Source organism: Motacilla alba, chromosome 7, assembly GCF_015832195.1.
Source record: "Motacilla alba alba isolate MOTALB_02 chromosome 7, Motacilla_alba_V1.0_pri, whole genome shotgun sequence".
Taxonomy (NCBI): Eukaryota; Metazoa; Chordata; class Aves; order Passeriformes; family Motacillidae; genus Motacilla; species Motacilla alba.
The window spans coordinates 4,221,281-4,247,961 of NC_052022.1; the positions used below are offsets into that span (position 1 = coordinate 4,221,281).

The 26,681-nt window shown below is 38.8% G+C and overlaps 1 protein-coding gene across 1 annotated transcript in view; it reads right to left on the minus strand.

The window, feature by feature from the left end:
* The window catches only part of ARHGAP15 (Rho GTPase activating protein 15), a 320,771-nt gene that overhangs the window by 280,213 nt on the left and 13,877 nt on the right, over positions 1–26,681 (minus strand). The window contains exon 3 of the mRNA XM_038142951.1: positions 23,375–23,554. Coding sequence (XP_037998879.1) covers positions 23,375–23,554 — 180 coding nt within the window. The remainder of the gene's footprint in view (positions 1–23,374; positions 23,555–26,681) is intronic.

Here is a 26,681-nt window from a genome sequence, read left to right on the forward strand (position 1 = left end):
CATCACAAAGGAACCAACAGCTGCGCTGCCTCTAATCCGCAGGATTTCCAACTGGAAATCAAACTGGAACCCGGTCTCTAAGCTTCAATATGCTTTAATTGCATTAAATACAATCCTCATTGATTTCAGCAAAGAACACTGAAAGTAAGACTTCTGATATATTTCTATTTGCCTTTTCTGTATCAGCCTGTAATTTGCAAAAAAAATGCAGCAAGGTACACACTGTGACAACATTCATCCAGACATACACAAAAAGGTATATTATGAAATCTAATGTATTGATAAGTTTCCTAGTCTGATTTTTCTATTCATCACACAGTCATTACTTTTGGCTCTCTGTGATATTTTAATATATTTATCTAAACTATTGCAGGTGATTTGGTAAAATTACAGATGAGTAGTGCAGCAATGGTAGAGAATATATGGAGTAAAACCAGCAGGAATAAAAATGCAGTAACTATCAGAGCCTCACTGTTCTTTGCCTCTGACATCTATGTCTGCAAAACTGCTCTTTGATGTTATGGCTATAAAAGGTAAAAATCAAAGTTAATACAGACCTAGAGTAATGATAGATTATCTTTTCATGTCCCCTCTGGATCTTAGAAAAATAAAGACAATAAATGTGAGAACTCAGCTGTGACAGCAAACTGTGTCAGCAACTCTGACCTGAAATTGCACCCCAGAACTGTTGTCTCAGGGTAAAAGGAAAGCAAAAAAAAAATAAAAAATATATAATTAAAACTTACTAAGTGTGCAAAAGCATCTACAAGAATTGCCTTTACAAAATCACATCCAGCACATGCACTACGACCAAAATGCTCTGAAAAGCTCTCTCCTGAAAGGACTGCCTTACAGAAAAGCATAATTAACATTGATGTCACACTCCTGCAAGTCATCCATTGCTGTTTGCCATATAAATACCCTTGTAGAAAATAATATTAATATTCCTAGACAAATGCTCAGTCCTCTCTAGTGGACCCCACATTAGCACATTGCTTTACCCTGCCTACCTAATTCCTTCTTTCGGATTTAAACAAGCCAAAAACTCACCTTATGCTACTGCAGAAGCAATTTTTATTTTTGAAGGTTAATCCAACTCAGCAGGATTTAGGGATGGCACTTTTGCTTGGTCGTAGGCATGTTGGCTCAGGCCAGACAGCTGTTTGGACATTCTCCACTGGGAATCTTGCCCTCAACACCCACAGTTGATGCACATACATGGTCTACTGGCTGCCTACTTCCATGCCCATCTGTTCAGATGGCATGGTGCCCACTCACAAGTTCGCTGGATCCTTGCCCTTAGTGTGTAGATGCCAGGCAATGATGGGCTTAGATGGGCAGCCTGCAAAATACTGAAAGTGATCATTTTTTTCCTGTAGGAAGTCCTTCCTCTGCAATAGCACTGAAGCATGGGCACCACATGCTACCCTACACTTAATAACACCTGTGGACATATATGTGCCAGGAATGGAAAGGGAGGGGGAGGGAACGTGCTTGAGGGGGAAATACAAAGTGGAATGATACAAAAAATTTGCAAGGATTCCTGTGTAGGAATATTCTCTCCGCTGCCCATGGCAGTTCTGATACCAAACTTCCTTTACAGCTACCTTGGGTACTGCACACACTCACTATACGCTTAAAGTGTACAAAAATCAAAATCAAGTCATACCAAAATCAGTACGAACTAAACCCAGTCCTGTCTAAACTTCAATACACATTCCATATACACTACACAGCACAAAATATTCCATGGGAAGCCATGGCACTAGTAAAGGTAGACAGGAAATAAATTGTTTTAACAAAGGTCCATTTTAACTTTGAAACAATAATTGAAAAAACTGTACTTGGTAACAAGAGATTATTGCAGATAATTTGGTAGATAAGAAAAGTTTCCCTTTTTTTTTTTCCCCAAGTCCAAAAATCAACCTTATTGCAGTTAAATTAGGACAAAGCAGCAATTTAAATTAAAATATGGTTTTCGTCCCTAGTTCAATTAACAGTAAATCAACATATAGCAATAATTTTATTGCTTGAAATAAGCTACTTTAAAAAATTAATACTTTGTTAACTATTCCAAAAATATATATTTTATTTACATTTTCATTGAAATTATTTGAACTTTGTGCCTATAAATCCCAAGGTATCTACAGGCCATCCATTCTTTAGTTGTTCTTCGTACATTGTGTGGGAGTCTTTAGGAAAGTCAGAGAGACTCTGCTCTTTGATTAGATGAACTAAGCTTTTAGAAGAAGGAGGGAGGGGGAAATCAAAGAGTGCTCAAGCAGAGAGCATTTCCAGTGCAGGCTTTCAGGAATCCTCCTTCCTACCAACACTGTGGTGACCAAACTATCAGTCTTTCAAACATGCATGGAAAAATAAAGAAACCAAGTTACAAACCCACGAAACACATTGATAAAATTATTCCAACAAGTGATTTTTTTTTCCTCTTTTTTCTTCCCCTTGCCCTTGCTGAGTGCACCCCAACAATGCTCTAACTATTTCGGGCGTGTGCGAGCAGGCTGGAAAGAGAGATAAATCTACAAGGCTGGATCTGCAGCATGGCTCAGGGCTCTCATGGAGTCAGCAGTGTGCTGTGCTTGGAGGCACATTTAAGCTGTGTCTAACTTAGTGTTTACTCTGGGGTGACTGGATTTGAGCGTGCTGTCCCTACCCCAGAGAATTGTTTGCTGTGTGGAGACATCAGTCTTGTCTTTGAGCATGCTCTGCCGAGTCACTCATGTGTGGCTGCTTGATCTGTTTGGGTCTGGACATATTGTCAAATCCTCATGTCCAAGTTCCATGGGAGCAGTGCCGAAAAAGTCCTGGCTCCAGAATGAAATTAGATTTATACAGAACGCAAGCCAAAATAGTCGCTATGAACATCCGGTGACAAAAAATCAAAGAATCGGAATAAAAAGTGGTTTGCTCTGACTCTCGAGCTTAGTTCAACTTCTTTCATCCGAAGGGAAAAGAAACCACTAAGACCACCTCCTTTCTAGCTTTTAGGCTCTTGATTCCAGGCAAAGCAGAGGTGAAACACTGGCTTTTACAATGGAAAGTCCTTTGTTTTCCTCAGTGCAGAAATTCTCACAAAGAACCTTTTTGTGTGATTGAAAGGAGTATCTTCTAACACAGGTCACGGCTGACAACCCCATAGCTAAATCTTATTAAAAACTGTTCAGAGACCAAAATTAGAGACTGTAATACAGAACCACTTGGATACCTGTCAGATTGATAATATCTAGATGACCATCTAACTTGCCACCTGCTCTCCCTTCCCTTTGCACTAATAACCTGAATAAGCTTGTGAATACTTTTTCCCCAGTCCTGTTGGCTCATATTAGTCTTTCATAACATCAAGACCTGCAATCTCTTAAAAAAGTCAGTATTGCTTATTAGCATTGTACAGAGGACCAAATTACAGATCGCAGCACAAGAAAGAATGAAGCAAAGTTTTCAAATAGATTTTCCCAGGTGCCATTATAAACATTAACACGAAAGAAAGAGTAATCAAGATAATAACTGATCTACTTCAAGTAGCTTTTTAAGCAAATGACTAATTTTGCAAAGGTCAATTAGTAGGATGACTCCTTCCTATTAGATCTGACACCATGATATTCAGCTAGGAAAAGAATGAAAATATTTTAAAGCCTAACTTTTCTCCCCTCTTCCTTGGAGATTTCTCAGTTTTGTATTTAATCACAATCTTGCAGCAAACCAGGTAGGACAGCAGTGATTGCTAGTGCGGCTACCCAGCTCAGGGATTCTCCACTTACATTTTGCCTTCATTTCACACAAAATTAATATCCTAGCATTTTTACCACAGCCTGCTGACACAGTAAAACTATGATAATGTAAAGGTTAGGGCTTGGTTGGGGTTTTTTCAAATACCAAAGTTAGTTCTTCAAATTTGTATCAGACTTCAGGATTCACGATGAGATTCTTTGTCATACGCATTCCAAAAAAAATTTTAAAAATAAAATAAGTGCAATCTATTTGTGTCTTGGCAAAATTAGAACTACAATTGCAAAACTCTATTGTTCATATTGCTTAAGTGCTATTTCATTATTTGCCCTTCAGAGACATAGAAACATTTCAAAAAACCTACTCTGCAAGTTGGGTCATGTCCTGAAAAGAACACTGGGGACAGGGAATATTCCTGATCCACACTGAACCTCCTGGTATTACTCCTGTGGCATCACACTGACAGCAAACCACATAATGCTAACACAGCAGATAAAGAAAGGAAGAAATGGAATTATCCTGTTTGAAACTTCTGAAGCGTCTAGACAGACTGAAAATTGCCCCTGATTTGATTTTCCCAATTCCGTTCTGATAGGAAAAAGTCACCTATTTTTCAAAATGTTAAAAAAAAAAATACTCTCAGCAATACAGAGATCATCCATTGCCATCCAAGATGTGGGCAGTGTATAAAGGCAGCACTTACACCAGGGAAGTCATTTACCTTTTTAAAAACCCCAAAATTATATATCTGTATGATTAATTAAAAAAAACCAAACAAGCATCCAGCAACTCAAGAAATCAAATGAACCAAACATTGTTAGAAGCTTTAGTTGCACACAAAAACAGGACTTAACTGCATATTTCAGTGCATATATCATTTTGTACATACATTTATACCACACTGCCAGCAAAGTCACAAATATACATCGTGTGATGTAGGGAAAAAAGGTTTTGATTTATCACTTCTGTGCTTGGTTTCTTCCTCTTTCAGCCCCAGCTCAACAAAGGCTTTCAAACAGCACCTGCCACCAGACTGCTTTGCTTCTCCACCCCACGACATGGATGAGGAACCAAGATGGCACCACTTATGAAAATGTTTATATAAATATTTTATCCAAATTATGCTGGACTTAGCATATGCTGGATATTTCTCTCTGATATCTCCCTGGAAGGGACACATTTCTTGGTTGAAGGCATGAAAACACAATGAATTAACCAATTCTCTTGGTAGTTTCCCACTAGTCTTTTGCAAAATGTGCTGTAATTCTCATTTTATTTTGGGGGGGTTCCAACTTCCTGACATTTCATCTTGTATACCCATTTCCCACTACATTAAAGAACTCCATTGCCCAATGCTGTCCCATAATGTAGGAAAGAGAGAAATAATTTGCCTTTCAATTTCTTTCAATAATTTAAACATGCTGAGGTCTGTAGGTCCTTCATTGTCAAGACAATTTTCCTAACCTGACTTTTTAATTATTTTTTTTTTGTTTTGCCTCTTCCTCGCATAATCTTAATTATTTTAGAATCAGTATTCTGATTTTCTACTCATCAGTGCCACTGAGAGATATGACCATTTGCCATCTCCCTGCTTCATTTTCACTCACAATGGTCAACTCAAACTTCTTGATCCCAAAACACTCACAAAAACTACGTTTTACAGCAAAATCCCAGAACACAGTTCCTAATTCTGGGTGCAGCATGGCATGTTTCCCATATATACATACATTTGGATAAATTAAAATGCACTTTCAGCCACTAAGCCATCCAGATCACTCTCCACGAATGCCTTTACCCAGACCTATTTGCCAGTCCATCAATCTTTGCTTTATTTTCAAATGTTATTAGAACTGTTCTATTTACTTCCATATCATGGATAAAAAGAGTGATTAGTGTCAAGCTTAATACTAGTCCCTGGAGAACAACTCTAGAAATTCACCCAGTTGATGATGATTCCCCAGGGACTACTTTCCAAAACGTGTAAATTAATCAGTTCTTAATCCAGTTAATGTGTGCTTCACTGATACAGCACATAACTAATATTTAATCAGAATGTCACGTACTATTAAGTCGAGTGACTTAAAAACTTTCACTGCACAAGGACAGCTCCTTTTCCAACCAGACTAACATCAAAAAAAATCCATTTGGTTGCATTTTTAAAAATTGTTATTTGTTCACTTGTTATGATTGACATCAATGATATTCCTATTTTTTAATTGAACCCTGGAACACTTTTCCATTAATTGACCCAATACTCTTATAGGATAATTTGACTGTGAAATTTTCCAAGTCATGCCATTTTCCCTTTTTGAACACTGGCACAATGATTGCCCCTTTTTTAAATTTTGTAATTTCCATCACAACTAAATAATTACAATTTAAATGAACAGGCATGGACCACCTCAGAAAAATCTGCAAGGCTGTAGTAAGACATTTATTTAGTTTTCCTAAAATTTTGCCAGATAGTGCTAATTTCTTCTGAAATTAGCATTCAACAGGCTTTCAGTTGTTAATAGGATAGAAAGTTCATCATCACTTTCTCATAATCAAGCCATGTGATTTGAGGAAAACACCAAACAAACCACAAACACAAAACCCCAAAAATGTTTATTCATTATTCTGTTTTTTTCTGCATCGCTGTTATAAGCCTCATCATCTTAGCAGTGAGCCTGTAACAGCACAGAATTAAGCCCTTAAAAACAGAGTTAAACAAGCTTATTGAAATTATTCCTGTGCACAGAGTTCAGAACTTAAAGAATTTGGAAACCTTCAGGACACAGGGAATGCCTCCCTTTTGTCCAGCACTGCAGGGCTTGCAGGTTTCCCCTCAGGGTACAATACCTGGGGTGAAGCTGGTTGAAGAGAAGGTTTTATACACATTTTAACATTTGCTGCTTTCCCCTGTGTAAAGGACCTGTCTTTGCATGTAACAAGTGCTATCACAAAGATCAGTCAATTAACAATATAGCTCAGTTTGTCACTGCCTAGATTCAGTGACTGTAGGTTTAAACAGCTGAATGCACTGTACACCTGATAGATAGAACAAAACTATCTGGACTCCACGGTGTCCACGTGCTAAATTAATGAAGTTGATTTTGCAATACCCTGCGTTTTATACAAACACCTCTTTTTCTGTGAGGAAAGTTGCCAAATCAAAAAGGGGATATTTTCTCTCACTTATACAGGTGCACACACAACCAGGAAGGCAGAGGCATTTCTGTGTTCTGTGACACACTGATTTTTTTAGACACCTTGCAAGTTTAAGCATGTGTGTGGTTACAGTGGAGCATAAGGGAAGATAAATCCACCTAAATTATAATTCCTTCAGCCACTTATTACACATTGCCATAGAAACAAATTCACAAACTATTTTCCATTTGGCTCTAAAAGTATCAAAATTCATCTTAAAACGTTCTACTGTCGGTATACAAAGGGCCATTCGCTTCCCAGCTCAAATACCCAAAATACTGTAAATGGAGTCTGACCTAAATAAATGCTACTCCAGATCTGAAGATCATCAGATCCATTACACAAAGCCATTCAGGCACAGACAGAGTGGTGGTAGCAAATGTTCAGATAAATTAGCATAAAGGCACATGTATCTCTAATAGGTTAATAAGTACAACCAGTGGGAAGTGAAAATGGTTGTTTGCCTATAGACTACTGTGAGAGTTCATCATTTATGGGGGGAACGCACACAGAAATGTGTGACACTGATTTTTCTTCTCCCCCCGCAAAACACCATTATTTTAATAATTATTGAAAGATGAGGAGGTAGCCAAATGGTGCGGATGGAATTTTCTTGAAATGGTTCGGATCTGCTTTGCAAGTGATATTTTTGCAAGCCTAACACCCCCTGTTTTGTAGGTCACACGGATATCCACAGACTGTGGATACTGAAGGCGCTTGTCCTTCAGCCTTCTGCCTCACCACATGATTGAGCATCCATATACCTTACAACCATACACCCTGTCGAGTGTTATTCTCTTACATATCACAATTTACCTCGCTTCCTCCACTCAAACATGCAACCAAGCTGAGCAACAAGCTGCTTCAGCTGCCATGTCATTTCAGTTTTTACACATCTTCTCTTTTTATGTGTGCTCTACATCTCCGTGATGTCTCATCTCCCCATTCCACTGCCATAGGCTACGAGTCAGGAACAAAGCTCAGGCTCAATGTCAAACAGAGTGAAAATGGGAAAATATCATAGAGGAGAAAATTAATGGGCACAAACACAGCTCTGAAACTTCCATCCTTGTGGGCTTTGCAACGTCCCATCATTTCTTGGCAAAATTTGAAGGAGAAGGGAGTAATGGTATTTCTACAGAAAATGCCTCAAAAAGGTATTTAGCTAAGGAAAATACAAAGCGGAACAGTTATGCTTGCACATTGAAAAGTAAATAATCTTGTAAATGTGCAATCAGGCCCTTTAATTTGAAAAAATAATTTATTTCCACACTCCATTTTCCTGCTGTCCCTCTTTCCTTGCCTGACCACTGTGGTTTACCGAGGTTCATGTTTCCAAAAATGCCTCAGCAATAAAGAGTCCCAAGTCTGACACGCAGGAACAGACCCTGAGGCTGGAATCATGGCTCCTCCGCATGAACTGAGGTCTTTCATTTCAAACAGGGAAATTTCAAGGTGAAACACACACAAAATCTCTCTTGTCAACAGGTTTGCAAGTTATGTCTTAAAAACAAATATGGTGCCTTTCAACTTTTTTCACTGTTTTGTTGGGTTTTTTTTTCTGTAATAAAAAGCTTGAGTTTCAGGGAAATTGTGATGTTTGCAACCCACATCATAAAAAAATCAAAATTAACCACACAACCCCCAAATCCCAGAACTTTAAAATTTGGTGATTCTTACCCACATGGACATGGCTGGCAAATTCCATTGAATGGAATCAAGGTCTTGGACATCATCAGATATTTGGTGACTGTGAAATCTAATTCATGGCCTAAGCCTTTTTTAAAAATATAGACTATATTTTTCTGAAAAAAATAGAAATCCCAGGGTACAATAATGCAAAGGGAAAATGGGATGCTTCAGTTTTATTCCTAAATTGTAGAATTATCTTGCTCTTGAAAATACAATATTGTTTAGAAACCTGCATCTCTCATCCCCAAATGACTTATTTTTTCAAAAAAATAGCACTCCTCTTTTTGTCAGTCGCTAAAATCAAACTAGAGAATAAATGCTAATATGTCAAATATTAACATTGGTATTTATTTGGATACAGGTACTTGATTTATCAGCTAAATTATTTATTCAAGAGGCAACACCTTACTTCACGTAACCCCATTTCATATTATGTGCAAACCTTACCTGAAGGTATTATGTGCAATCTTAATAAACCTTTTTACTTTTCAATTTCAGTCCCTCATTTGTTCACTGTTTGAAACATGTAATTTTTTTTTTTTTTTTTGTACTAACATGCTACAACTGAGCTTACTGAAAACTGTATACATAGTTTTTAACATCTTTCAGATGAGCAAATCAGAGTAAAAAAACAAAATGTCTTATTTTTGGGTGGGGGGTGAATTCATTCATGATGCATTTTCAGTCTGTTTATTAAGTAATCATATCTGGGTACAAGTGTCAACACAATTTACGTTTTGAATAATGTGAAGCAGATAACCTCAATTAACAAGTAATTAGAGTCATTTTCCTATTAAGCAGTTTCCCTAATTGTTTTTGAAACCTGGAACTAAAATTGCAATAAATAATAAGCGGCCAAAACATGTCCTTGCATTAGTTTAATCCAGGCTCTTCCAGTGGAGCCTGGGAAAAAAAGCAGCAGAAATAAGGGCTGACTCCTCATGAGATATTGAAAGAAAAGGGAAATGTTTTGAATATTTTGTAGCTGTGGACTCTTCAGTGTAGTCTTCTGTTTTTGTTTTTTTTTTTTTTTTTCCTGGGGTTTTTTGTTTGTTTGGATTTTTTAAAATTGATATTATTTCCTTTTCCTCTCTCTTTTCACCTCCATGATTTCATATATGAACTTTTAACATATGAGATATTTGACTTAATCATTGCTGTGGATTGACTGGAGCTCATCAGGGAAAAGCCATCCCCCAGTGAACACAGAGGGTGTGATCTCAGCTGAACCACATTTTATAGTAATACAAATTAATTTGATCCCTTACATTCTACCTTGTCAGCACACCATGCCTCTCTTTATGTAAAATAATAAATATCAACCTGTTTTTCAACACAAATAGAACAATTTGTGTGTTTGCTGCTGGTCATAATAATAATAAAAAAAAATCTTTCATTTGAATATCTCTTTAAATAGATACCTGTCGTATCTCAAGTACAATAAATGAGCTTAGAGAACATAAAAACATCACATATATTTCTCTGCTCAGACTGCACGGCCTCATGGAAAACACCTATGTTGCACTCTGTCTGTCACATCCAAAAATGGGGGGAAGTAATTTTCTAGCTGAAAACAAGAAAAAATCCAGCAGCTGCTCCTCACCCTAAGCCAAAACAAACAAGTGAACTAAAAACTAACTGAAAAGCTACACAAAAATCCCAGGGAAAAAAAAAATTTAAAAGGAAAAACAGAAAGAAAAAGGGAGAAGAGCAAGTGCAATAATATGGGGCTGCCCCATTCCTGGACTTGTCCAAGACCAGGTTAGATGGAGCTCTGAGCAGCCTGGTCTGGTGGAAGGTGGCCCCGCACATGGCAGGGGATGGAACTGGATGAGCTTTATGGTTCCTTCCAACCCAAACCATTCCCAGGTTTTATGATTCTATTCTCTTCACCCACAAACTCCAGCCTAAGCCAGACCTGCAGTTACACTTATCACAATTTCAGCTGCCAGGAGATACCATTTTCACCTGAAGGAAAGAGATGGAATTCTTACAGACCATGAAGGAACCAAGCTACTCAAAAAGGCTCTTGGCACACTTCTAACTAGATTTCACCCTCCACCCCACAAACACTTGGCTGTTGGCTTTAAGTCTACAGGAAATTTTGCCAGCCTTGGAAGAGAACAAGATTTCTATTTACTTCATTTTTTACAAAATTTCAATAAAGCAGCAAATCAAAACCAGACCCCTCAAAATAAAAATTAAAAACCCTAGGAAGACAGCCTGGGAAATTCCAGGAAAAACTGGCAGCTACAGAAGGACATGATCTGTCCAGAAGGAATACAAACATTTAAATAACTTGCTGGAAATTAGACTTTGTGAAAAATACCATTGATTCCTTTCAAGTCATTTTATTAAAAGGTCTATTAATGCTTGGCTTGCACTTTGTGGCCATGAGAGATGTTGGAGCAAAGAGCTATCAAAGGTGGCTATCAAAGTTGGTTTTTTTCCATTTAACTTTCTCTAACTATTAAGCCGCTCATTTTGTGGAGACAATCATTAGTGTCTTTAATGTGAAACAAAGCTTCTGGATAAGAGCTGCTAGCTGAAGATCAATATGAAAGATATCATTTCAGTTACAGCTTTAATAACTGTAACAATAGGGAGCCTGGCATTGCAGGCTTTATGCATTAATGTAATTTAGAATCTACCAGGTACAAATCTTATCAAACATTAGCAGCGGCTGTGTTGGGATTTGCTAGGTAAGAAAACTGTGTGATAAACGGGAAGTATTTGAAAGGTAAACTTTCATGTAATCAGGCTCATCTGCCATAAAAACATGAAAGAATTTACATGAAGAAAGTGAAATAAATAAACCAAAACAGATTCTGGGAAAAAGATGGACATTTTTAAGGAGTAGCGGTTCATGCACTCAGAGTGCACTAGAATGTCTCTCTTGTTTATACCAACACAAATATGACCCACAAAACTGGAATTTCAGCCAAATTCAGCGCAACTAAAGATTTTGTGCAAACCACCATACACAGAAAAGCAAACCTACCTGGGTGTGCAGTCAGCTAAACCCCAAAAACAATGAGGAAACTTTTCCCTGGCTGTCAACGAAGCGCCAGCACTGAAGACCAGGAGCACAACCCTTCCTCCAACCCCCATTCACAGCTCCACCCAGAAAATTTGCATTTCCCACCCCATTTCTTCCCACACACCTGTCTCCAAATCCCTCTGCTCCCTACTTGTTCCATGCTTTTCACAATGGGCCCAGTTGCCCCAACCTTTTCCAGATTTTGAGATTTACATGGTGGTGTCAACCTTAGTCTTCTACAACTGTTTATCTACAACCATGTTATTTCTTTTCCCAGCTCTCCAATTTCTTGATTAAAATAAAATTTAAAGAACAAAATACAAAACTCCTCCCACCCTCAAAGGGGAAAAAACAAGAAAAGAAAATCAGGCCTGAAAATGTTAAACCACAAATTTTGGATCTTCCCTGCAAAGTTATTCTTAAAACCTGATGCAACCAATTGGCAGTTCTTTAAACAATTTGTTTAACTTGTGTCCAAATGTCTTCAGGTTTTAGTGCTTACAGGTGGCTACTTTAGATTTACACTTTAATTTTGAGAAAGATCTAAACTGGGAACACTGAATTTTCAGTTTATCATTTGCTGATAAAAAATGGAAAGCTCAAAGTTAAAGTAGCCAACTACTGGAAAGAGTTGGCACCTGGCATTTTAATTTTTAAACATTGGGGGGGTTTGTGTAATGAGGTTATAAAGTAAGAGTCTGACTTCAGGACCACAATCAAGAAGAATGAGCTCTTAAGGATGACAGAATCACTGATGGGAAGCTCAGTTGGTCCAAAATCCAGGTTTGGTCCAAATAAATAAACAAAAGTTTGGATGCTTGTCTGGGTTTTCTACCTGCCCTGGGGCTAGAGATGTCATGAGAACAGATTCTCTCATCACAGCTGCAGCACTTCCAGTCCTGGCCATGGATGAAATATCCAGGAGAACAATCTTTCTTACAGAGCTCTGGGGCAGGGGAGGGAAGTAAGAGAAAATAGGATGGGGATTTCACAGTCTTTCCAGTTTGATTCCAAAACTGAGGTAAGATTCAGAGATTAGAAAGGAAAACACATTTTTTACTCTACTTGGGTTTTGGCTGTAGTCTTCAATGCCACTTTTTACTGCAACTGGCAGAGTATGTGGCAGCTCAGAGAGTCAGTAATCACAAAAAGAAAGGTGCAACTGCTTCTAAAGTTTAGGCATATTCAGTACTGTCCTAAAATAACAAGCATAGCTTAGTTACGTTGGTCTGTGACACGTAAGTTAATTTTTTTTTTTTTTTTTTTTTAATTTTGAGAAATGAAGCTCCTTCTTCCTCTCAAGGTGTTGGGTCCTGGGCCCTTTGAAGGGGGAGGTTCCAATCCAGCTGGGTGTCTATGCAGGCACACTCTTAACTACAAAATCATGGCTGATAAAGACCTATTTCCATTAAGGCTATGAATCACACCAAACAGGAAATCAAACAGAAAATAAAATACTACCATGTTAACATGACAGGATCAGATCCTGGAAAAAGAATAATAAAGAAAGGTTGACTTCAAAGGAAATTTGATCTGATTTAGGGCAGGAGAATTCTGCTGTCAACTATTTGTCTAAGAATAGGCACATTGCCTAACAAGGACACTCTTGTCTGTTTTAAAACCCCTTCTCGTTGCATTAAACAACATTTATTAAGCATGTGCATACACAGTGCAATAGCACATGTATTTAGGGCATGAACAAAAAGTAATTTGATCCCCATTTCATCTCATTGGTACTGCAAATGTTTCACTGCAGTAATAAAACGGACAAAAAAAAAAAAACCAACCCTGGTTCTTTACCTCTCCTGTCATGTTGCATTGGGTCACTCGGTGCCACATGATGTGATATCATGTAGCTCAATGCAAGGAGACACATGTCCCTTCTCATTGGAAATTTAAAGAAATGGAGCTTACTTTTCCCCTGTGGGAAGCTATGCAGGTCAGGTGCCCAAGACTAGCTATGGGAAGTTTGATATAATCTCAGTTTCAGTACCTACATATTTCAAATCTGACGGCATTTTTGAAAGGAAATGTGTTAGATGCCACAATTCAGCTGTAACACAGTATTTAATAAAGATAGCGTAAAAGGAATATAATTCCACAGCTTATGTTCCCTGTCACGGTGTGCACTGACACAGATTTCCAGAGAGACTCCTTTAAACAACACTTTTTAAGCATACTTTTTGAAATATACAGCATAGAACACAAGGGCCCTCAGAGAAACCTAACGCCGCTGAAAGCACAGGGGTATAGAATCAAGGGAAGAGAACTGATTAATGATGAAGCCAAAATAAGGCTTTTTTGGATGAAAAACAGTGAAACAGTTAGGCACAGAGAATATAGATAAGGAAAATGTACAGGACCTGGGGCCAAGTTCTCCTCTCAGTTACACTAGCATAATTGTGGAATAATTCTGTTTTAATTAATAGAGTTAATATGATGAGAATGGGATTATCCACATAAAGAGCATGATTGAAACATTACGGTTGCACCAGTTTTGAGGCAGCCTCTTTAATGTGTGGAAAAGAAATATACATTCTCCACAGTCCCACTTTACAGGTAGAGAAACAGAAAAAAGTACTAAAAAATCCCTTTTGCAGGCAAATGTCCAGGCTGGGACCAGGGAAACATGACAACTTCCAGTCCAGCTCCTTCTCCACTTGGTTGCAATGAATAAATACAACTGAAGGCTATCTTGGAAGCCAAGTGAAATATTATGTGCATAAACTTGTCTTGCTAACATCATGGAATGTTACTGTCTCACTCCTGAATCAAAAAGATGCAACTTTTTAGTGTCTTTTTAGTGTTTGTCTGTTTAGCATCATGATGGCAACTTCAGTGTCATTAACATGTCTGTGTATTTGGATGCCACTTCTTACAGGATAAAACAGTCAAAAAATTAGAAGCCTGAGGAGCAGAATCAGCAGAGATTTTATGAAAGAAATTTTTCCTACTGGTAAAAACCAGAAGGATATATGGTGTGGGCTCTGAAATTACAGTAATACAAAAGCACTGGGATCACTGTAATTTGAATCAGATGTTAAGGTAGAGAAAAGAATATTATTTGGAGGGTTCTGGTTGTTCAAACCTCATGTCCAAGTTTTCTTAGTCTGCTGCATTTCCTTACCAGGACAGCTCAAAGGCCACACTCTGCAGAGTTTTGGAGCAGCCAAGTTTTGAGCTACAAACTCCTGATTGAACTCCATGTTGGTTCTTTGGGTTTGAACATGATAAGGTGAAGGACAGGAACATTCAGAGTTCTTAGAGTTCACCTCATTTCACCAGTTTCCCACATTTCTGATAGAAAGAATGAAGAGAAGTGTCTCTTACTCCTTTTTCCTTCTAAATTCCTGTTGGTTCCACAGCCCCAGTCGCCATTTATCAGTGAGAAGTGAGAGCCTCAGTCTGTGCCTGCACTCTGCTTTTCAACAAGACATCACATTTTATATGATGCTGACCATATGATGTATGACCAAAATTGGTATCAGCATGAATTTCCACTGCTCTTCTATAGATGGCAATAAAATCAATAATTACTAATCCAGAAACTCCCATTTACACCTTGTCTTTCCTGTGTTCTGTGAAGAACTACCAACACTACCTTAGAAGATATTTTTTTGTGTGTTTCTCTGCCTACTTTCCTATCAGTGTCTCAGTGTTAACAAATGGGAGTGGGAGAGTGGCCAAACATCTTAAAGGGTGAGGTCAGGGTTCCTGGTCCTGCCCCAAGCTCTCACAAGGTCCTGCCCTGAGCAGTGACACCCCAAAGCCCCAAATCCTTGAGAAGAACCAGCACTGCCATCTCATGTCTCCACAGCTCCTGCCAGCATCAGACCCTAAAAGGGCTGTTAAGAGATTAAAAGAAAATATGGAACAAAAGAAATCAAGCATGGGTTTTAGATGGTAAATTAAATAATATTTTCATAACCAAGTTTTCATTTTTTCCCCCTTGAGACATACATTACAAGAGAAAGAAGTGTCTCATCTGAAAAGAAAAAAAACTCTTTATTTTTTTTTACCCTTTTTTAGACATCCTATCAGCTTAAAAATATTTTTATATGCATCTACACCAAGCTTTCTATGAAACTCAAAGGGATTTGTAGACTTTGAGGAATGCATTGATCTTCTTATAAACCACCCAAATTGTAGAAAACTCTATTAATGATAAAGCAAATGTTACATTTTTTCACTAGATGTTAGGAAAACACCAGGGGGGTGGGGGTATTCATAAAGAGTATGCAAAACTTCCTAACAGAGCATTCAGTTAGGAGGGTATTTTAATATTGAACATCCTTTCAAATAATTCCATTTTCAAGCGGCAGATGATGGGAACGCCAATGTTTTAGAGACAGCTGCTCCTCTAGCTAGCATCTCCCCAGTTTTTAAAGGGGAAATAAAATAAATAAAAAGGGGAAGGGTAAGGAAAGGGGGGGTGGAAAGGCGCTTGGCACGGGGTTGTGGGTCCGTGGGATCAGCTGCTCCAGCTGCAATCCCTGGTGCTGCTCTGCCCCCTGGTGCTGCCGCGGCCGCAGAGCATCCCCCGCCGAGCATCCCCCGCTGTCACTTCTCACTTCTCCGCCAAGTTCAAGGTCAGTGCCTAGCTATTTTCAGCTCATCTCTTCTTGATCCATGCAGAGAAATGACAAGGTAACGTGATTTGGGGTCAGCTGTATTACAGGAACCGTTACATAAACGGAGAAAGTGGAAATCAATCCCGGCTGACAGTGTCTTCGGGATAATCAGCGCTCACTCCATGCCGCTGTCAGCTCTCCTGCATCAAACACCATGTTACTTCTGTCACATCTCCTTAACAAAACCAGAGTTTCACTTTTGGCAAAGTAAATAAATATTTCACTCGGTCTTGCATTTAATTCATTGTTTAGAGAACTTTAACACTTTGGACTTGCAAAGAGTCCCCATTTGGAGGAGAAAAGACAGCTTACCCTGTCAGGTCCATTACTGCCTGCAAAGGGCGCTGGCAAAGATACAGTGGACTCTTATGAAACACCCCATTCCTCATATTTTGTGCTTGATTTCTTTAAGTGGACAATTGTCCTCCAAATCTCCGTCACTGAGCGGACCTCGGCTTCCCAAAGTGCTTCACCTAACCCACAGTCACCCCGGCCCCGGCCCCATCACAGCTCTTCCCCCTAACGTTCCAGGACACCTTCCCTCAATTTGTCTGATTATTATTGCTTTATCTGAACCATTTCCTCCCCTAAGCAGACATCTTCCCTAACGCAGAATTATGAACATATCATTTCACAAGATGCGCCGCGTTAGCCGCGTCTCGGTGGCAGCACATGGTGCGTCGGTTCAGGGGGAGAGCAGCGATTCCATCCCACCCACCTTGTGCTCCCATGGAACTGCCAAGCCCGCCGAGCTCCGCCGAGGAACAATTTGCCATAATATTAGTTGTCAGTAAATTCAAAGACGGAGCTCCTAAAGCTATAAAATGGATTAGAAGCAATTTAAAAAAGAATTAACAAACTAGAGTAAGAGTATACTGTCAACAAACAAATGCTTCATCATAGCACTGTAATTTGGAATTTTAATTACCCCTCTGCTTCTGTAACAAAACAATGTCTGAACTGGCAGCCATTTGAATCTCTCACAGGTCATTGAGCATTCTAGTTAATTACTCTATGAATAGCCTGTTTTTCTCCCCTCTGGAAACACGTTTCTAATGGCAGTCAAGGTCTGACAAATGTGTCATCTACATAATTAGCTAGGAAGCAACACAAAACATTAAACATGCTTTGTGCCGACAACTATCAAAACATTTCATTTGTTGTCAATTATTCATTACTTTGTAGGTTCTGAAGGGGTTGTTATTATGAAAATAAGTCCAGATGCTAACAAGGTTAGAGTTTTTTATTCAAATTAGTAATCAGAGGACTAACTTTAAAAAATGTGTCTTGTGTACGTTTATGGCAGCGTTCAATCAGCACTAAATTATAAACGAATTTAGCTAAGTTCAAGTGAAAATAGCCGTGGCAGAGCACATACACTAATTTGTGGAGTTGCAGCTCTCTTTGAAGTTTTAGGATCTAAGCTGAAGTAGCAAACTTTCAGAACCTTTGGCAAGACTAATTTGTGCTTGGTAAATAGAGTAAAGATTTTCACAGCGTGAGATAATGTAAGATTGCAAAAAAAAAAAAAAAAAGGAAAAAAAATGGAGGTTTTTGAACCTTTTTTCTACCCTTCTGTCACACTGAGTAAAAGTCAAAATCAGCAATTCTGACCCCTATAATATCTTGTCTGAACTTCGGTTTGGCTTAACAAGGAAGCCAAACTAGTTACATTCACCACTCCCTTAATAGAGCTGAAATGAATTTATCCTTGCTTTCAAGAAGAAATAGGTGCTGGTTATTTCCTTTTTCTATGATCTCATTATGATGCTGCCTGTCAAGCTACGCAGCTGAAATTGTACAGTGAAACTGTGGGCAGGGGAAATAAATGGGGAGTTGAACAATGAAATTAACTTCTTCCTTTTTAGCCAGGATTATTTCAGCTGATGTGCTATAATATAAATATGCAGTAAAGAATAACTTCTCACAGGGCATATTTAAGACAACAGAAACAAAAATAAAATATTATTCACAAAAGCAAGAGACTTGTTTTGAACCTGAAAACACACCTGCACACAAAATATTGGTCCTGTAAAAGGGTTGGGAGGCAAACCTGAGAAAAATCACTAATTAAAGGTAAGCTGAGCCCTAAAATAGGCTCATGCATTAATATTCTACTTTCAGCTTTTAAGTCAGAGGACTTTATGGTATGGAGAACATACATGAGCACAGAGGGGGCACATCTGTGCAGGCTGAGGGCTCTGCCCTGGAGCCGGAGCAGCTCCTCAGGTAGGGAACAAGGGACACAGGCACTGAAATGGGTGAAAAACTGGAGCCAAGGGCTGAAGGAGACAGTCTGTGAGCACCACGCTCAGCAGAGAGCAGATCTACGTTTTCAAAGCACAAAACCAGTCTGAATACAGGAAGGGGGCATATGACACATTTCATTTCTCGTTTTCCTGCCCTGGAAAGGAGAATGACTAACGTTACTAAATGAACTTGTTTTCTTTTAGCAATATTCATGCTCAAGAAGGGATACTGGACTGTGTTTGTGGACCCACGGCTCTCACACCTACCCTGAAATACTTGGAGCAAATGAGGTGTAAGCTTGCTTTTATTGACAATTCCCACCCTTGTCATGGGAAGCTCATCTATTTTTCTGTATCTGTCCCAGTGCTATTACATGATTTGTGTACACCTTGAAGGGAGCACAGCATTTCTCTTTTATAGAGACAAACGTGCCTGCATCTATAACAGAACAGTGTATGATGACAAAATTTGCAGAGAATAAAGCCTGGGCAGTCACTATTAGATCACAGTAAAGAGAATATTTCTCAAAACTACATCAGGAGAAGGTTTTCTGCTTTTAGAAATATTTTGTCAAGATTTGCTTTTTCCTCCAAGAAAAAAAGTAAACTGGGGGAAGAAAAAAAAAAAAAGAGCTATCCTCAAAAACTTTCCCTAAATAAGCTACACTATAAAAGAAGCTCTGATCATCTCGCAGAGATTGAAATAATCCCTTTTTGAGCTAAAACTACCCATAGCAATGAAACTGAAAATACTCTAAAAGAGGGCTGGAGACTGTCTTGCAATTAACATTAAACAGATAACATATTTACGAGGAAGTCAAAATATTTTGGAAGCCGATAATCCTGTAAGCCTTAACGTGGTATAAAAACAACAAATAAATGCAAAGTGTTACTGTTACACATGCCTGCCTGATCAATGGTTTTCACATATTGATCTATAAATGGAGTTGACAGTCTGTGTTGGCTGCACATTTTCCAAGCAGCTCTATTTTTGTACAAAACCAATACGGGCAATTACCTTTGTTTGAGATGCCAAGTCTTATCAATTCAATGTGATTTAGTGTCATTTTAATTAAATATCAGGATCTACTTCAGGACAATCTATACAAACAAAGCCTCAAACTTGACTATAAGCTTGATTTGAAGTAAACATGTACAAGCCCTGCAATTTCAAAATATGGCTCAAAAACTCTGCTAAACAGAAGGTTTATATTTTTAGCAAATTTATTTCTGTCTTTTTGGCTAGCCATAACTTTGGCAAGTGTTCTATGATCGCAGGAGTAAGAAACAAAAGAAGATTGCTTCCCATTTCTCTGATAATGTATTAGGGAGATAAATAAACCTACCAGTTTGTTTAACCTAATCAGAGAAAGCTCTAATGCATTAACATTTTGGAATGTCTAAATAGGTTCTAATTCTTAATATAGACACCAATAAAAAAGACATTTCATTGTTTGAAGTTGTTCTGAATGAAGCAAAATGCACTTCCCTGGGGTTTAACAGATGAAAATAGCAAATATTCATTTACATTGCTAGTTCAGACAATACCATTAAGCACAGAAAGAGCCCTCACTTGCCACAGCCTGTGTCCAGCTTCATGATTTGTGCTCTTTAGACTCTACATTAATATCAATTTCAACCTTTGCACAAAGCTCAGGCATTCCCATTGAAATAAATAACATAAACCCCCAACAATCTCTTGCTTGTTTAGTTCCTGCCTCCCACATTTGCATCTGCACCACTATAAAGTGCACACGGGCATATGGCCCTGCTGATGTATGATGCACATCCTTCCCTGTCACCCTACAGAAAATAATCTGTTCACCTTCAAAAGTATAGCCCCAGGTGTGTTCACAAGCACCACAGCACGTGCTTCAGACTACAGCAAATCCCTCAGAGAAAATTAGGCATTTTTCTCCTCCATAAATCACCACTCGTCTTTCTACCTTTGTGCCTGGTTTACGCCCTTTATTGTCCAGAGTGGGCATTTCCTCTTTCCAAATAAGTTTGAGAAATCTATATCTCTATTGATTGTTCAAAATGTGCCAAAGGCTGATTGCCTTAATCCACTAAAGTCAGTAGGTTTTGCATAAGTTGAGTAAAAAGGATTTGACCCATTTATTAATAGAACAGAGTATATTGCACACACCAAACGTGGGCAGCAAAAGGGTGGTATGGAATCCTTTATTCAGCCACTTCTAGTTTTTTCAAAAGAAAAATCTCTCCAATAATAGGACAAAAATACTCAGTCAATGTAAAATAGAAAATAAACATAATCAATGGATGCCTCATGGATTATATCCATCATCTAAACAGAGGCAGACCGTGAAAACAGAAAATTTCCAAGTAGGAAGATGAGGATAAATCCTTTTTTTTCTTCAAGCACAAAATAATTAGCTTTGATTAATATTCTGGCAATATGTGTTTTTTAGCAGGGATCTGCGTGCCTCTAAATGCAGAAGTGAAGACTGTGTAGAAACGTGCAACAGAAGGAGCACCTTGATTTTTAAAACAATATTATTAAATTTATATATATGCACATATATGCATGTGTCAGCTGGACCCTTCTTTTTCAAGAAGGAAAAGAAAGACAGGAGATACTCCCCTGCATTACTTTGCCCCAAATCCTTCCCAAGTCACATGCCCAGATATGTCAGCACACGGCTGATACACACAATTGGTATTTCACTGTTCCTTTAACTCACTGCATTTAAAGCCCACAGTTGAAAACACTTGGATCCTTAGGAATTTTGCTTTTACTTTGGGCATTAGCAAACAACTTTAAGAGGCTTATTTAAGTAAATACGCCCAAACACTTTCAGCTTGTCAATATCTAGTCAGAAAATTCTGCATGGCAAAAAGAGATGAAAAGAATTGAAATAGAAAGGAAATTAGTAGCATGGCAAGCTTTCAATCTATTATGTCGGAGCCAAGTTTGCTTGGTAAAATGACATATACTCGGTAAAATTCCGCTTTTATGTAATTAGCTACTAAAAAAATGCAACACAAAGCAACTTTCCAGCTCCCAGCCAATGAACGTATATTGCACCTGGTGTGGTTGTTGGGATACAGCAGTGAATATTTATGTCTAATTTAACTTTTTAGAGCCCTTGCTCTGTAACAGTCCAGCATACTATCCCCCAAACTAAAGTTATGTAACAAGGTAATATCAACAATGAGAAACTGCATGATAAAATCCTGCCCAAAAGTGAAAAATGCTAATTTTGTCTCATTTAGCAGCTGGATACAGAAATGCTCATTAGTTTTAAGAGGGTTAATCCTTTTAACTTTTGCATATTGATATGCCAATTATGCCTAATTGTACAAGAGGCATCAGTCAAGGTAATAGTGCATAAACACATGAAAGTTATTAAGTACATCCCAACATGTAATAAAGTAGGTGTTAATTGGTAGCTGAGTTCTGCAGGCTATTGAGGTGGATAATTCATTGAGAGATGGATCACTTGTAATTTCTCTACATAATTCCTTTTGCAGTCTCATGCTGTGATGTTTTCATGCTTGTCAAAAACAACTGCAGCCTAGTGCCTTTTGTTAAACACAGCCAATAAAATGTTAGGCACCATTAAATATACTTAACTTTTAAACTTTTTCAAAGGTACAGTTCTTCCTGGTATTACATTACAGTATTCCCAGTGAATTATTATAAGCACTGTTCCAAGTTTTTGGTGGAGGAACACTGCAAGTCAGATAAAAGGGGGAAACATATGCAGTGTGTCTGAGGCAAAGAATATAATTTAAATAAATGGTAAATGAGTATCTTATCAGCTGCTAAGATCTAAACAGATTTTTCACTCAAGAAATATAAGGAGAAATGAGTCAAGCTACACCAGAGAAATTAATCACTAGAATAACATATTTCTAAATACTTCTAAATTTTGAGGTTTAATTTTGAGTAAAAAGGAAATACTGAAGGTCTTGTGGCTATCCTCCATTTAATAACTTTGTCAAAAATCTGAATATTTCATAGGAACCCATTTCATGAACAGCAAAAAAAAAATAATGGTTGGCATGGTTGTGAGAAGTGGCTGAGATCTGGGACTCTGTCCCCAGCTAACAGAGTTTTCCCCCTCATTTGCATTCTCTGAGAACAAAATGGATCTGGAGTCCAAAAAAGTGGCTAACATTGCATAAATAATTTTGTAACATCGTATGGCCTCAGCTGCAAGTTGCCACCATTATGGAAGAAAATTAACCAGGGGAGACTCATACCAATCAGTTTGTTTAGTAGCTCACAAGGAGTACAGGGGCAGGGATGCAACTGGCAATAGAGTTCATCACTAACTATTTAATTTAAAAAAAAAAAGCTAATGGATAAAAAACTACTCAACTCCTTTGACTCTGTTTAGTATTGAAATAACAGCATACATTCAGTGTCTGATTTTTGTACAATTCATTCAGTCTTACGGCAAGACTTTTCTTTTTGTTACAAAGTTATTTGCAGAGTTTGAAATTTCCATTTGTTTTCTTCTGTCTGCTTTTAAAGTTTGCCTTTTGAGAAACTGTGAAATGTATCTGAAACTGGAACCTGCTATTCTCTACTTACTTAAGCCTTACTTAGGTGCTGTTACGACTGAGAGTTGAAATGCTGAGTAGATGTTATGATCATGGCCACCAAACCCAAATCCTGTATTTCATGAAGGAAAATTGTTATTCCAATGCCTAGAGATACTCCTAAAAATGTATTAGTGACTTTAAATCCCTCCTTTCAAAGGATGATAATGGAACCAGTGTCTTAACACGCATAAAATAAATCTGTAGATTTTTTAAAAATTGGAAGACTCAGAAAATATTAGGAGTGTTTTACTTACGGGCTCGGCGACTTTCACATTCTCAGAGAGAATCATAGATTTGCTTTGGCTCAGCCTGTCGTGGTGACTGTTGGAATTTTTGATCCTCATTTGAACAGCCCCTGTGCTATGGTGGGAAGGATTAGGCTTTTCAGAGGCTGTATCAGAAGTTGAAGACCTTTCCATGGTTGCTGGGTTGACCTGAAGAATGTGAAATAAGAGCATTAATCTAGGGACTCCTCATACAAAAACGTATCAATGCCAGGTCTGTGTCACTGCATTCAGGAGAAGAAGCAGAATTGTCTTGCTGGCAAGATCTTGATCATCTTTGAACACCAGGATAACTATCAGCTGTGTCAGCCTGCAGTTTTATTATTGTCCTTATCACCCTCCCATCCAAACTGCCTTGGAAGAGTTAGTTTATGTAAAAGATTATCCTTATCTCAAAAGCCATTCTCCTCCATGGTGTAATCTCCCTGCAAGCCTCTGCCACGTCCAGCTGGCAGCCACTCCACTTTGTCTTTGGCCCTGCTCACACGACACATTTTAAATCTTGCAAAGGGAAAGGACACGCTGTGAAGCCAATTAACATATCTTACCTCCACAGTCCCACACGGGCCAGCTACAAGTGCATCTCAGGGCCACACTGAAACCCTGCAGTGTCCTGGAGCCAAACCTGGAGCTGATAAAATAGCCCTTAATTTTCACAATCTTACCAGCAGCATGGATGAGATTTTTGTTTCTCTGTCCATTTTTAAAATCTGAAATTGAGAAATGGCTGAGCTCTCAAGCCCTTGGATGGGGAGTGGACCTAGAGAGATCACAGTGCTGCTGTTCAGCCTCCCATTTTAGTGTTAGAACAACTCAACTAACTCCCTTCTAGCTATTCAAAACATTTTTTGTAGGCAAAAGTTGCTTTATGTTTCCTGTAGAAAACACCAAGACAGTGATGTACAACACTTGCTCTGTTTTCCTCCCCTCCTTGCTCACCCTCGTACTACTACATGTAGCTCGTGGGTGCAGCAATCTACTGAGAGTCACAGGAAAACTGGCTCTTTATATTGCTGTGTAACCACATGAGAAAATGTGTAAGGAAGAGATACTATACAAGCTGAAAAAGCTGGTTTCCCAACTATGGAGCCAGGGAAATGGAAATCCATTTAAGAGCAGTTATAGTATAAACTGTTGAAGAATCAGCGTTTTCCAAATGGGTTGGAGAGCATGGCTATTTCTAGCAACACCCTGGCAACTTCTGAAGGCTCTGAAAGATTAAATTCCTTGATTTCAAGGAAGCCTATTACTATGAAGACATCAGAGCAGAGAACACAACATCCTGGCGTGAGGGTGGGAGAGGGAGATGGGGAGCTCTGCTGCACATCTGTGGGCAGGACCACAGCCTGTACAGGTGGGAGGACACAGCTCCCACAGCTTCAGCCTCTCAGCACTGATAAAATTATCCTTCACAGGAAATTGTCCTTTATGTAGAGGATGATAACAACAGGTCATGCAGTCAGAATGGCTGAGGGTGGAAGAGACCTTGGTAGGTCCAACCCGTTCAAGCAGGAACACCTAGAAGTGGTTGGCCCATGTCCAGAAGGCTTTTCATAAAAACCCAGATTTTCTGGGGGGATTGGATCACATCAAAGATCACTTATTTCCAATTCCCCTGGCATGGGCTGGGACCTTATATGCACTCATGATAGCACCCTCGACAAAAGAAAGGAAGTGCTTTAATATTAGCCCATTTCTCTCTCAAAATGATGTGCCATGATAGAAACACTGAATTTAATCTGGAGAAATCCATACCAAAAACAAAGCTTGTGCCCATTGGCTGTTTCCTGCATTGACTCAGTTACTCAAGGATCCCCACAGAAGTTGAACCTCAGGTTACAGAAATTAAATTAAAGCTGTTTCATGTTACTTAGGAGCATGCCTGCCTCTGACTGCTGCAGAGCTGGTGTATTGTACTTGAGAAAACTCTTTCCAAGGATCTTTGCTGGGCAGCACTGTGTGTTCTCCCTCCCCAAGACACTTCTCACCACCCTTCAGAGCAGTCAGCACCCAAATCCATGTCACAGGGATACTTTGCCATTTTGGCAGTAAGGACTGCAGGAGCTCCAAGCAGGAATTTTTTTTTCTTTCCTCCTCCTAAACTTGGAGAGTCAAACCATTTTGTATTTCATGTTGGTATCAAATCAAAATTGCTTCTCAACAGATTTTCAGTAGGCTCCAGGCTGGAGAGCAGATCAGACTCGAGAGACGAGAGCAGCACTGGCTCTGTCACGGATCCAATATTTGGCTGGAGCACATTGCTCAGATTTTCTTCTGAAATCTCCCACCTATAAAGCTCTGACATATCCCTTCTCGGGAGCATTATGAGTTTTAATTAGGTAGTCTCTGCCTGGTGTTGTCAGTACATGTTGTGCCATTAAGAAGTTTAATAGTGTGACAAAGTCACGCCCTGGATGACAAGTAGGAGCACAGTCAGTAAATGGCAGTGCTGCAAAGACTTCTGAAACTCTTGGTTCTAATCTCATTGAACCTTGGTTAATTTTCCTGAAATTTGAGCTAATTTGCATACATCAGAGTATTACAAGGAGGCTTTCCAAGATATTAAAATTACAGGAGCTACTATAAAAGGAAACAACAACAAAACCAAAAATGGAGCAGTTCCACCATTAGATTTGTCTTAGTGTAAAACACAGTGAGATCCTGCAGAATATGAAGGAGGTCTGGCATAATATGGAAGAAAGGTACAAAGATTTTGCCCTTAGGATTTTCAGGTAGGAATCCTTTGCTGTCCAAGCTCCAGGCAGGCTCCTGACAGCGTTACCAGCCCTACATGCCAGTAGATGGCACCCTGAATATGAGCTCCACAAACGCAACAGCACGACATTTGCATTTGCAAGGAGGATTTGGTAATCCTCAGACTCTGCCCTGCCTCTATTGTTTGCTTATTTTTGTTCTTTTTTTTTTTTTTTTTTTTTTAATAACAGAGGGGAAGACCATCAGGAAACAGATAAAATATAGTCAGAAAACATAAAAAGGATCCTATCTTCTGCATTTATGGGTTGGTGCTTCCAAATTGTTATTAGAAGCATCAGGGCCAAGTTTGGGCCCATTTTGCTGGGGAATTTGTTTTGCTCCCTTTGGAAGGCAGAGCTGCCAAGCCCCATGCAACTGCTTGTGTGGCACTCCATGTCCATTATATAATTATCTAATTTGCCTTTTGGCAAACAGTTAGCATCTGGATATAAATTTCAGTTTTGAAACCTCCTATGGTTGATTTGCTAGAGAAAGGCATTAAACCAAGGCAGAATTTCCCCTC